Below are 12,461 nucleotides of genomic sequence, written 5' to 3' on the forward strand. Positions count from 1 at the left end.
GGAAACTGTAGTGTTATTTCATTAAAATACTTTATTCTGGCTGTGTCTTTATTTAAACCTATAACCACTATAGGATTAGTAATGGCTAGGTGTTTTATTGACACATCTCCATTAGTAAGCCGTGGGCTTGATGTCACCTTACAATACAAAGGTGACATCAACCCCAAAACTATTACCCCACTTGCCACCATTATAGGGCAAGTGGGAAGAGAGAGGCTAAGTGCCGGAATTGGCGCCTTTTAGAGATGTGCCATTTCTGGAGCAGATGAGAGCTGGTGTTTGCTGCCGGAGGGGGTTTCCATGGCCCCTTCCTAGGCTATTAATATCAGCCTACAGCTGTCTGCATCTAGCCTTTTGTTTATTAATTATAGGGGGACCCCACGTCATTTTTGGGAGGGCCTCCCCTATTTTAATATCAAGTAAAGGCTAAATATACAGCGGTGAGAGATGATCTTAATAGCCTGGGAAGATCCATAGGTATTACTCCCTACCCAGGCTATAAACATCTGCCCCCAGTCGCTTGTTTTGGTTTGGAAAATTGCGTGGGAGCCCACACCATTTTTAAAAAAAAATTAAATAGATATTGCGTTTAAGGCCGGGGTCACACTTGCGAGAAACTCGCATGAGTCTCGCACCTCAATTCCCGGCACTCGGGACCAGAGTGTGTGGCTGCAAGTATTTCTATGCAGCTGAATGCTCCGATCCGAGTGCCGACGGCAGTGCCGGGCATTGAGGTGCGAGACTCGTGCTAGTTTCTCGCAAGTGTGACCCCGGCCTAACGCAGATTTTGTGTGTCTTTATTTAACTCTATGTACCATTTTATTATGTTTATTACTAAACATCGGGCTTTGTATTATCTACCTACCTATAGATATATCTATCTGTGCATAAACATTCTTCAATGGAGTATGTAAAAGAAGAGGTTAGACAATTTTTTTTGTTAATAATTTAGCTTCTAAAAACACATACAAATCCACATGAAAAAAACGCATGAAAATCCGCATGAAAAACGTGCCGAGAGGAAGATTGCGCAGAAAATTCCATAGGCAAATCCGCAATGTGTGCACATACACTAAAGGTTTTCAACAGCACACCCTGTTCACACAGGGCGATGTGCTGCAGAGAACGATGATTTCATATGTGCATAAAAATCAAATTACTTGACAACATTTCGCCCATTTACGCTTGCAGTTAATCTCATGGATTAGATGGGTCCCTGACCTGTCTGCCTAGTGTGAACACTTACCTCTGGCTAATAACATGGTAATGCCTGCATTTATAGGAAGGTCGGAACCAACTGTGTTTAGATGGAATTAAAATCACAACATGGTGAAGGGCGAAGCGTTCAAGTCAGAAAAATAGTACATAGCAAATATAGGTAAACTGACTGAACAACAAGGGATCCATGAGATTACCTTGACGATGGTGGATGGGCTCACATTTTTTGGCCAAATCTTGTGCTGAGCATCTCATGTGTTTTTTCATAGATTTCACAAGCCATTATGCTATTCACATTTCATGTATCGCACATTCCCTTGATTTAGTATAGTTGAGTGCAGCCATTGATCCATTTGCTTTCCCCTAAACACACCGCCGCGATCTCCATCTGCGCACGCGCGGCATCCCGCGGCCATTTTCCTGAAGCTCCGGGCAGCAGAGGACTCCATATGCGCACGCGCGGCCTCAGGAAGATGGCCGCCCCCACCGATCACCAGGGAAATAGCGCCGATCGCGCGTTTTTTCTTCGCCTGCGCAGTGGATTCAGAAGTTGGGCATGCGCAAACCACTACGCCACCAACGAAAATGTATGCAAGATCTGGGGGAAGAAACAGCGATGTCACCACGCCCATCTGACCAGACCAGCCTGATTGACAGGCGAAAATGGCGACTTTGGTAAGTTATTTCGGCAGCATAGGTGGGGAATCAGGGTACACAAAATACACTATAGTAACGCACAGCTCAGGCCCTATTTAACAGTATTTTTATCTCATACTGAAAAAACGGGGTGACAGGTTCCCTTTAACCAGGCTTAATGTCACCTTACAATAGCAAGGTGACATTAACCCCTTATTATCCCATATGCCAATGCCACAAGGCAATGGGAAGAGAGAGGCTAAGTCCCAGAATGGGCACCTTTTCTGGGGTGGCTGGGGCAATAACCATGGTCCCTCTCTAGGCTATTAATATCTGCCCTCAGTCACTGGCTTTCCCTCTCTGCCGGAGAAAATTGCACGGGAGCCCATGCCAATTTTTTCTGTGAATTAATCCTTTAATATAACACCTAGAGCTCTCAAATTTCACACACACTACTAATATTATTAGTGAGGGACATATAAAAATCTAACTGTTCTGCAATGGATTACTGTATGTAAACCATGTGTCAAATCCTGTCGGGTTCTGCAATGATTTTACAGAACCCGACAATTGAATTATCAGCTATTCTGCCATCTAACTCTGTATGAGATATATATATACCTATTCTATGTGTAGACATTTATTCTATTTTAACCTGTCAGTGTGATTTTACATTACACTGCACTGAATTACCGCCTTTTCTAAAGGACACCGGTGCGTATTTCTCGCAAGTCATACGTGTGGTCCGTGTGGTGTGCGAGTTTTTCCTCGCACCCATAGACTTTCATTGGCGAGTCTTGGCCGATACATGGTGCAAATCGCAGCATGCTGAGATTTCTCTCGCACGTATAATACGGCCAAGAAAACAAGGGATGATTGGAGCTGCCTCATAGATTAACATAGGTCCGAGTGCTATGCGATTTTTTTTATCGCACAGTACTCGTCCGTATTACGGTCTAGTGTGACTCTGGCTTATGGATGAGACTTGGGAGATGACCCAGATCCATACATTACATTGACAGACCTGCTTTAATGGGTTAACAAGAACGTGTTGGGGCCTTTGGAGTGTAATTCAGCAGAAACATACCCAAAGCTGACAAGACTGAGAAATCTGCACCGTGCCGACTCAGAAACAACATAAGATATCACTGCCATACATGAAACCGTGGTCAGTTATCAACGGCAGTTTTAGGCTATGTGCACACGTTGTGGATTCCCCGCTGACTTAGGCTATGTGCACACGTTGTGGATTCCCCGCTGACTTAGGCTATGTGCACACGTTGTGGATTCCCCGCTGACTTAGGCTATGTGCACACGTTGTGGAATCCCCACGGATTTAGGCTATGTGCACACGTTGCAGATTTGCCCGTGGATCCGCAACGTTTTTTACGCTGTGGATCAGCAGCAGTTTTCCACACAGTGTACAGTACCATGTAAACGTATGGAAAACCAAATCCGTTGTGCATATGCTGCGGGAAAAATACGGGCGGAAACGCAGCGTTGTTTTTTCTGCAGCATGTCAATTCTTTGTGCGGATCTGTAGCGTTTCTGCACCCAATGACTTGCATTGATTCGGGCACATCCACAGCAAAACCGCAGATGTAAAAAAGATCTGCGGGTTTGGTGCGAATGAAACGCTGCAGATTGAGAAGAGGGAAGTGTGTGGGCGGAGACGTGTGTGTAGGCATAGTCCGATGGGACAGTATTAGTCCCATCATCCGGCTAATGTGTTGAATGTAAAAAACAAACGAAAAAAAAAAAACACACATATACAGCACATACAAGTTTTATATACTGTATGTAGTGTATGTTGTAGGATACAACACACAATACATACAACACACAATACATACAACACACACACAGTACATATTACATACAGTGCATGCAGCGCATACAACATGCAGCGCATACTCACCAATCACCTTGATCCCAAAGCCATCGATCACCTGTAAAAAATATTAAAATAACAAACATACTCCCTGATCTGCAGAAATCCAATTAATGCGAGTGTCCCACGACGATCTCCCGTGGAGAGCTGCCACATCAGCTGATGTGACCGGGCTCCAGGATACAATGACGGAAGGTATCCCTCTGCTGCTGGGAGTATAGTTCATACTCGCACTGCTGCGTTGGAAATTTCCCTTCAGCATTGCCATAAAGCGAGAGAGTGAACTACAGTAACCTCTTCAGTGATGCACAGCAGGAGCCATTGTTTAACCCCTTCCCGACCTGTGACAGCGTATGCGTCATGAAAGTCGGTGCCAATCCGACCTGTGACGCATATGCTGTGTCACAGAAAGATCGCGTCCCTGCAGGCCGGGTGAAAGGGTTAACTCCAATTTCACCCGGCCTGCAGGGACAGGGGGAGTGGTAGTTTAGACCAGGGGGGGTGGCTTCACCCCCCCCCCCTGTGGCTACGATCGCTCTGATTGGCTGTTGAAAGTGAAACTGCCAATCAGAGCGATTTGTAATATTTCACCTAAAAAACTGGTGAAATATTACAATCCAGCCATGGCCGATGCTGCAATATCATCGGCCATGGCTGGAAACACTTATGTGCCCCCACCCCACCGATCGCCCCCCCAGCCCCCCGATCTGTGGTCCGCTCCCCTCCGTCCTGTGCTCCGCTCCCCCGTCCTCCTGTCCGCTCCCCCCGTGCTCCAATCACACCCCCCGTGCTCTAGTCAAACCCCCCGCACTCCGATCCCCCCCCCGCACAGCGATCCCCCCCCGTGCTCCGATCCCCCCCCCTGCACAGCGATCCCCCACCCCGTGCTCCAATCCACCCCCCCGTGTTCCGATCCACCCCCCCGTGCCCTGATCCCCCCCCCCCCCTTATACTTACCTGGCCTCCCGGGATCCGTCCATCTTCTTTCCTGGGCGCCGCCATCTTCCAAAATGGCGGGCGCATGTGCAGTGCGCCCGCCGAATCTCCCGGCCGGCAGATTCGTTCCAGAGTGAGTTTTGATCACTGAGATATAACCTATCTCAGTGATCAAAATAAAAAAAATAGTAAATGCCCCCCCCCCTTTGTCACCCCCATAGGTAGGGACAATAAAAAAATTATAATATTTTTTTTTTCCACTAAGGTTGGGGTAAGGGTTAGGGCTAGGGTTAGGGCTAGGGGTAGGGTTAGGGCTAGGGTTTCGGTATGTGCACACGTATTCTGTTCCTCTGCGGATTTGATAAATCCGCAGTGCTAAACCGCTGTGGATTTATCGCGGATTTACCGCGGTTTTTCTGCGCATTTCGCTGCGGTTTTACAACTGCAGTTTACTATTGGAGCAGTTGTAAAACCGCTGCGGAATCCGCAGAAAGAAGTGACATGCTGCGGAATGTAAACCGCTGCGTTTCCGTGCAGTTTTTCCGCAGCATGTGTACAGCGATTTTTGTTTCCCATAGGTTTACATTGAACTGTAAACTCATGGGAAACTGCTGCGGATCCGCAGCATTTTCCGCAGCGTGTGCACATACCTTTAGAATTAGGCTATGTGCACACGGTGCGGATTTGGTTGCGGATCCGCAGCGGATTGGCCGTTGCGGATCCGCAGCAGTGTTCCATCAGGTTTACAGTACCATGTAAACCTATGGAAAACCAAATCCGCTGTGCCCATGGTGCGGAAAATACCACGCGGAAATGCTGCGTTGTATTTTCTGCAGCATGTCAATTCTTTGTGCGGATTCCGCAGCGTTTTACACCTGTTCCTCAATAGGAATCCACAGGTGAAATCCGCACAAAAAACACTGGAAATCCACGGTAAATCCGCAGGTAAAACGCAGTGCCCTTTACCCGCGGATTTTTCAAAAATGATGCTGAAAAATCTCACACGAATCCGCAACGTGGGCACATAGCCTTAGGGTTGGAATTAGGGTTGTGATTAGGTTTATGGCTACAGTTGGGATTAGGCATAGGGGTGTGTTGGGGTTAGTGCTGGAGGTAGAATTGAGGGGTTACCACTGTTTAGGCACATCAGGGGTCTCCAAACGCAACATGGCGCCACCATTGATTCCAGCCAATCTTGTATTCATAAAGTCAAATGGTGCTCCCTCACTTCCGAGCCCCGATGTGTGCCCAAACAGTGGTTTACCCCCACATATGGGGTACCAGCATACTCAGGACAAACTGCGCAACAATTACTGGGGTCCAATTTCTCCTGTTACCCTTGTGAAAATAAAAAAATGCTTGCTAAAACATAATTTTTGAGGAAAGAAAAATTATTTTTTATTTTCACGGCTCTGCGTTGTAAACGTCTGTGAAGCACTTGGGGGTTCAAAGTGCTCACCACATATCTAGATAAGTTCCTTTGGGGGTCTAGTTTCTAAAATGGGGTCACTTGTGGGGGGTTTCTACTGTTTAGGCACACCAGGGGCTCTGCAAACGCAACGTGACGTCCGCAGACCATTCCATCAAAGTCTGCATTTCAAAAGTCACTACTTCCCTTCTGAGCCCCGACGTGTGCCCAAACAGTGGTTTATCCCCACACATGGGGTATCAGCGTACTCAGGAGAAACTGGACAACAACTTTTGGGGTCCAATTTCTCCTGTAACCCTTGGGAAAATAAAAAATTGCAGGCTAAAAGATCATTTTTGAGAAAATAATTTTTTAATTTTATTTTCATGGCTCTGCGTTATAAACTTCTGTGAAGCACTTGGGGGTTCAAAGTCCTCACCACACATATAGATTAGTTCCTTTGGGGGTCTAGTTTCCAAAATGGGGTCATTTGTGCGGGATCTCCAATGTTTAGGCATACAGGGGCTCTCCAAACGTGACATGGTGTCCGCTAATGATTGGAGCTAATTTTCCATTTAAAAAGCCAAATGGCGTGCCTTCCCTTCCGAGCCCTGCCGTGCGCCCAAACAGTGGTTTACCCCCACATATGGGGTATCAGCGTACTCAGGACAAACTGGACAAGAACATTTGGGGTCCAATTTCTCCTATTACCCTTGGCAAAATAGGAAATTCCAGGCTAAAAAATCATTTTTGAGGAAAGAAAAATTATTTTTTATTTTCATGGCTCTGCGTTATAAACTTCTGTGAAGCACCTGGGGGTTTAAAGTGCTCAATATGCATCTAGATAAGTTCCTTGGGGGGTCTAGTTTCCAAAATGGGGTCACTTGTGGGGGAGCTCCAATGTTTAGGCACACAGGGGCTCTCCAAACGCGACATGGTGTCCGCTAACGATGGAGATTATTTTTCATTCAAAAAGTCAAATGGCACTCCTTCCCTTCCGAGCCTTACCATGTGCCCAAACAGTGGTTTACCCCCACATATGAGGTATCGGCGTACTCGGGAGAAATTACCCAACAAATTTTATGATCCATTTTATCCTATTGCCCATGTGAAAATGAAAAAAATTGAGGCAAATATAATTTTTTTGTGAAAAAAAAAGTACTTTTTTATTTTTACAGATCAATTTGTGAAGCACCTGAGGGTTTAAAGTGCTCACTATGCATCTAGATAAGTTCCTTGGGGCGTCTAGTTTCCAAAATGGGGGTCACTTGTGGGGGAGCTCCAATGTTTAGGCACACAGGGGCTCTCCAAACGCGACATGGTGTCCGCTAAAGAGTAGAGCCAATTTTTCATTCAAAAAGTCAAATGGCGCTCCTTCCCTTCCAAGCCCTGCCGTGCACCCAAACAGTGGTTTACCCCCACATATGAGGTATCAGCGTACTCAGGACAAATTGGACAACAACTTTCGTTGTTCAGTTTCTCCTTTTACCATTGGGAAAATAAAAAAATTGTTGCTAAAAGAATTTTTGTGACTAAAAAGTTAAATGTTCATTTTTTCCTTCCATGTTGCTTCTGCTGCTGTGAAGTACCTGAAGGGTTAACAAACTTCTTGAATGTGGTTTTGAGTACCTTGAGGGGTGCAGTTTTTAGAATGGTGTCACTTTTGGGTATTTTCAGCCATATAGACCCCTCAAACTGACTTCAAATGTGAGGTGGTCCCTAAAAAAAATGGTTTTGTAAATTTCGTTGTAAAAATGAGAAATCGCTGGTCAAATTTTAACCCTTATAACTTCCTAGCAAAAAAAAATTTTGTTTCCAAAATTGTTCTGATGTAAAGTATACATGTGGGAAATGTTATTTATTAACTATTTTGTGTCACATAACTCTGTGGTTTAACAGAATAAAAATTCAAAATGTGAAAATTGCGAAATTTTCAAAATTTTCGCCAAATTTCCGTTTTTATCACAAATAAACGCTGAATTTATTGACCTAAATTTACCACTAACATGAAGCCCAATATGTCACGAAAAAACAATCTCAGAACCGCTAGGATCCGTTGAAGCGTTCCTGAGTTATTACCTCATAAAAGGACACTGGTCAGAATTGCAAAAAACGGCAAGGTCTTTAAGGTCAAAATAGGCTGGGTCATGAAGGGGTTAATTGGACTGCGTCGGACAGGGAGTATACGGTTGGTTTATTTTTTTGCAGACGATCGAGGGCGCCGCAGGAATTAGGCGTGTTTGTAAGTATGGTGAAATTAAGAATATTAAAATACTTTATTCTGGCTGTGTCTTTTTTTTTTTTTTTTTAAACTCTTTCACTACTATAGGATTAATAATGGATAGGCGTCTTATTGACGCCTCTCCATTACTAAACGGGCTTAATATGTCACCTTACAATACAAAGGTGACATAAACCCCTTATTACCCCATATCCCACAGCTACACGGAAGTGGGAAGAGAGAGGCTAAGTGCCGGAATTAGTACATCTTACAGATGCGCCACTTCTGGGTCGGCTGAGGCTATGGTATTTGTAGCCGGGGGGAGGGGCAAATATCCATGGCCCCTCTCTAAGCTATGAATATCAGCCCACAGCTGTCTGCATAGCCTTTCTGGCTAAAAAATACAGGGGGACCCCACGTCATTTTTTGTGGGGAGTCTCCCTATTTTGATAGCCAGTAAAGGTTATTCAGACAGCTGCAGGCTGATATTCATAGCCTGGGAAGGAGCCATGGGTATTACCCCTTTCCCAGGCTACAAATATTGGCCCCTGGCTTTCCCCCTCTGGAGCAGAAAATTCAGCAGGAGCCCACACCATTTTTTTCACAAATTAAACATATTGTTCATCAGGGCCGGACTGGCAATCTGGCTATTCTGACAAATTCCAGAAGTGCCTGTATGGTCGTGGGCTGCTTGTTGACATTGTTAACAGAATCTGTGTTCTCAACACACCCATACTGTTTAGAGTTGTGACGGAACACAAAGTCGCCGACTCCATCACTTACCCCAGCAGGCCACAGGTATCATTGGGAATATTGGTCTGGTGTGGAAGTAAATCTTACCTTCCTCCAGCCAGGGCAATATTAGTAATATATCTCATCTGGTGCTTGGGGACGGGGCAGCATGGGCCGGTGTAATTTCAACTGCCAGGGCTGAATATCACCCCCAGTCCGTACCTGTTGTTCATTTATAAACATCGGCCTTGCTATTATATATTTATGGATATATCTATAGAGATATATATATATATATATATATATATATATATATATATAGATCTATCCATCTGTCTGTGTGTAATGGAGTGTGGGTTGCACAAATGTAAAAGAGGTTGGACAAGAAATGACATCACAAATCTTTTTTTTGTTCAATAAGAGATCTTTATTAAGCTTCCAAAACGCATACAAATCCGTATCAAAAAAAGCACCAAAAACGCACCTGCGTTTTCTGCCAAGAGGTGCGGAAAAATCCGTAGGCAAATGCGCAACGCGTGCGGATTCCTATTATGGAACAGGTGTAAAACGCTGCGGAATCCACACAAAGAACTGACGTGCTGCAGAAAACAAACCGCAGCGTTTCACACGCTTTTTCCGCAGCATGTGCACTGCGGATTTGGTTTTCCATAGGTTTACATGGTACTGTACACTGGATGGAAAACTGCTGTGGATCCGCAGCAAAATCCGCAACGTGTGCACATAGCCTAACCCTCTGGATGCCTCCATCGCAGTCTCCCCCTCCCTCCGCCAGGATATTACAATACACTGCAATATGAAGGTATCTGTACAGTCACTGTAGGTTCTAGTCTTCCAGGGAGAAAAAGAAAAACATATCACTTTCGTCACCCCCAATGAAATGATCAGATAATTGCATCCCAAATATAGCACCAATATAAACTACATCTCATCCCATAAAGACAGACAAGCCCAGCACATCGCTGGTAGATGAAGGATTTTCCGCTGTCAGGAATGTTGGGTCTCCGGGCGCAGTTTCCCCACATCCTCCGGCACCGCCGCTCCCAGTGTCCGTTATTGTCTGCAGCGCTGACATTATTAAGGCGGCAATCCGGAGCGCTGCAGACAATCAGGGGCACAGGGAGCAGAGACGCCGCGCAGACCTGGGGATGGTGACTAGAGCACAGATCCAGCCTGGATCATCCAGGGGGGTTTGCAATTAAGAGCCCCTGGGGACACAACTTTCCAGAGAACAACCTGTAAGGCTCTAAGAATATCACAACACAAGGAAAAATACTATTTTTTTCGTTTTTCTTCTTTTTGATTTATATTTATAAAACAGATTTATTTTTTGAATAGAATAATTTGGCATGAGCATACACCGTGCACCTAAGGCGTAGGGACAATATGTCCTCAGTGCCTGTCCGACACCGGCCCCCACAGATCAGCCCCATCACACGCCGTCACCACAAATAACACTGAGGGGAAATGTGGGGGCAAATATACGAGGGGCCACACTCCTAGCCCACTACTTCACCATGGAAACAAGCCAATGATGGGACCCCAGTTAGGCTGGCACCCAGAGGCCAGGACTCCCCAGTCACCACCAGGGGCGCTGCGGCTCCGCACCAGCGGGAGATGAAGGGGAAACGCCCCGTAGCTGGCTGTGATGCACGGCTGAGGGCTGACGACGCCGAGAGAAGCCGAGGAGCCGCTCGCACGCATCATGTGTGTACGGTGTAATGTGAGGAGACCGGGGGGAGCAGCGCAGCCGAGATTTTATAGCCCCCTCTTTACCTGCCACAGATCCCTCCGCGCCGCTCGCTGTCACGTGATCTCTCAGTAACGACCATGTAACCGTCCGCCTCCGCGTGTGACAGAAGTAGTGCGCGCGACCGGCCGCTACCGCGGTCCGCACTGCCTGGCCTGCGGGGGGCTATGTGTGTGTGCTGGGCGTGGTGGGAGCAGACAGCACAGCGGCTTTACCTCCTCTGTTGTGTGTCATGGCCTCCCTATATCGCGACATGTCTAGCTCGGAGTCTCCTCAGGCCGGCAGAGCACCCACTGCAGGGAGCCAATAAAGCAATTAAAGCATCGCTCAAATGCGGGACACGCCTGTCAATCATGTGGTAGGCGTGGCCCCATGGGTCAATCACACGGTGGGCGGGGCAGCTACATTTCGGTCACGTGGGGGACGTGGCTCTTGCATTTAATCTATGAGGTGGGCGTGGCTCCTAAATGCCAGTCACTCAATCACAGGGTAGGCGGGGCCCTTCCAGATCATTTCCCGGAAGGGCGTGGTCACACTATGTCAGTCATTGGTTGGGCGTGGTCCCACGTGGCCATCACAGGGTGGGCGGTGCACGTGCGGTGGGCGTGGCCCTTTCAGACCATTGTAGAAAATCTGCAGCCCCGGAAACTCCTCTTGGGAACATCTTGGCACAATCATCTTTCAGGCATGGTAGCAGCACTTAGGGTATGTGCACACGTTGCAGATTCGCCTCCAGACTCTTCTGTGCCTCTTGGCAGAAAACGCAGGCAAAAATCTGCTCGTCTTTTATGCGTTTTTTCATGCAGATTTGTCTGCATTTTTATAACCTAAATAAAGATCCATTATCTAAAAAAAAAAAAAAGAATTGTGATCTCATTTCTTTGTCCAAACTCTAATTTTTACACACTCCATGGAAGACTAGTGTGTACACACACACACACACACACACACACACACACACACACACACACACACACACACACACACACACACACACACACACACACACACACACACACACACTTCCAGCACTTAGACTCTCTTCCCACTGCCTTTTAGCAGTGGCATATGGGGTAACAAGGGGTTAATGTCACCTTTGATTGTAAGGTGACATTAAGCCTGGTTAATAATGGAGAGGTGTCAATAAGACGCCTAGCCGTTATTAATGGATTAAAAAAAAAAAGACACAGCCAGAAAAAAGTAATGAAATAAAACACTACATTTTTTCATAATTTTTATTCCACGCACAATGCAATCGAAGCCATCGATCACCTGCAAAAAATGTAAAAATAAAAACCCAAATACTCCCTGTTCCGACGTAGTCCCTCTTTATTAACGAGTGTCCCACAACGATCTCACCTATAGACCCATCAGCAGATGTGACCACTCTATAAGGCCTCCGATGACACACTGACCAGAGATAACCCTCCCGCAGTGTATCATCGGAGTTCACTTTAGGGCACTACAGCCGTGAGAAAATTCTCATGCTGTATTGCCGCAAGTGACAGGTGAACTCAGGTGACCTGTCGGCCGCGGAGTGATAGAATGTGGAGGATTATCTTCGTCATTGTATCACAGGAGCCCCTGGAGAGCGGTCGTATCTGCTGATGTGACAGCTCTCCACGGCAGATCGTCATGGGACAATCGTTAT

General features: G+C 46.3%; 1 protein-coding gene across 2 annotated transcripts in view; it reads right to left on the reverse strand.

The window, feature by feature from the left end:
- The window catches only part of C6H8orf88 (chromosome 6 C8orf88 homolog), a 56,165-nt gene extending 45,002 nt beyond the window's left edge, over nucleotides 1-11,163 (reverse strand). Inside the window, exon 1 of one of the 2 annotated variants that reach the window (XM_069731592.1) lies at nucleotides 11,026-11,163. In XM_069731592.1, coding sequence (XP_069587693.1) covers nucleotides 11,026-11,065 — 40 coding nt within the window. In that variant the 5' untranslated portion in view covers nucleotides 11,066-11,163. The remainder of the gene's footprint in view (nucleotides 1-11,025) is intronic. The other variant, XM_069731593.1, reaches the window with a different exon arrangement.
- Nucleotides 11,164-12,461: the final 1,298 nt, after the last annotated feature.

Source organism: Ranitomeya imitator, chromosome 6 (genome assembly GCF_032444005.1).
Source record: "Ranitomeya imitator isolate aRanImi1 chromosome 6, aRanImi1.pri, whole genome shotgun sequence".
NCBI classification, from domain to species: domain Eukaryota; kingdom Metazoa; phylum Chordata; class Amphibia; order Anura; family Dendrobatidae; genus Ranitomeya; species Ranitomeya imitator.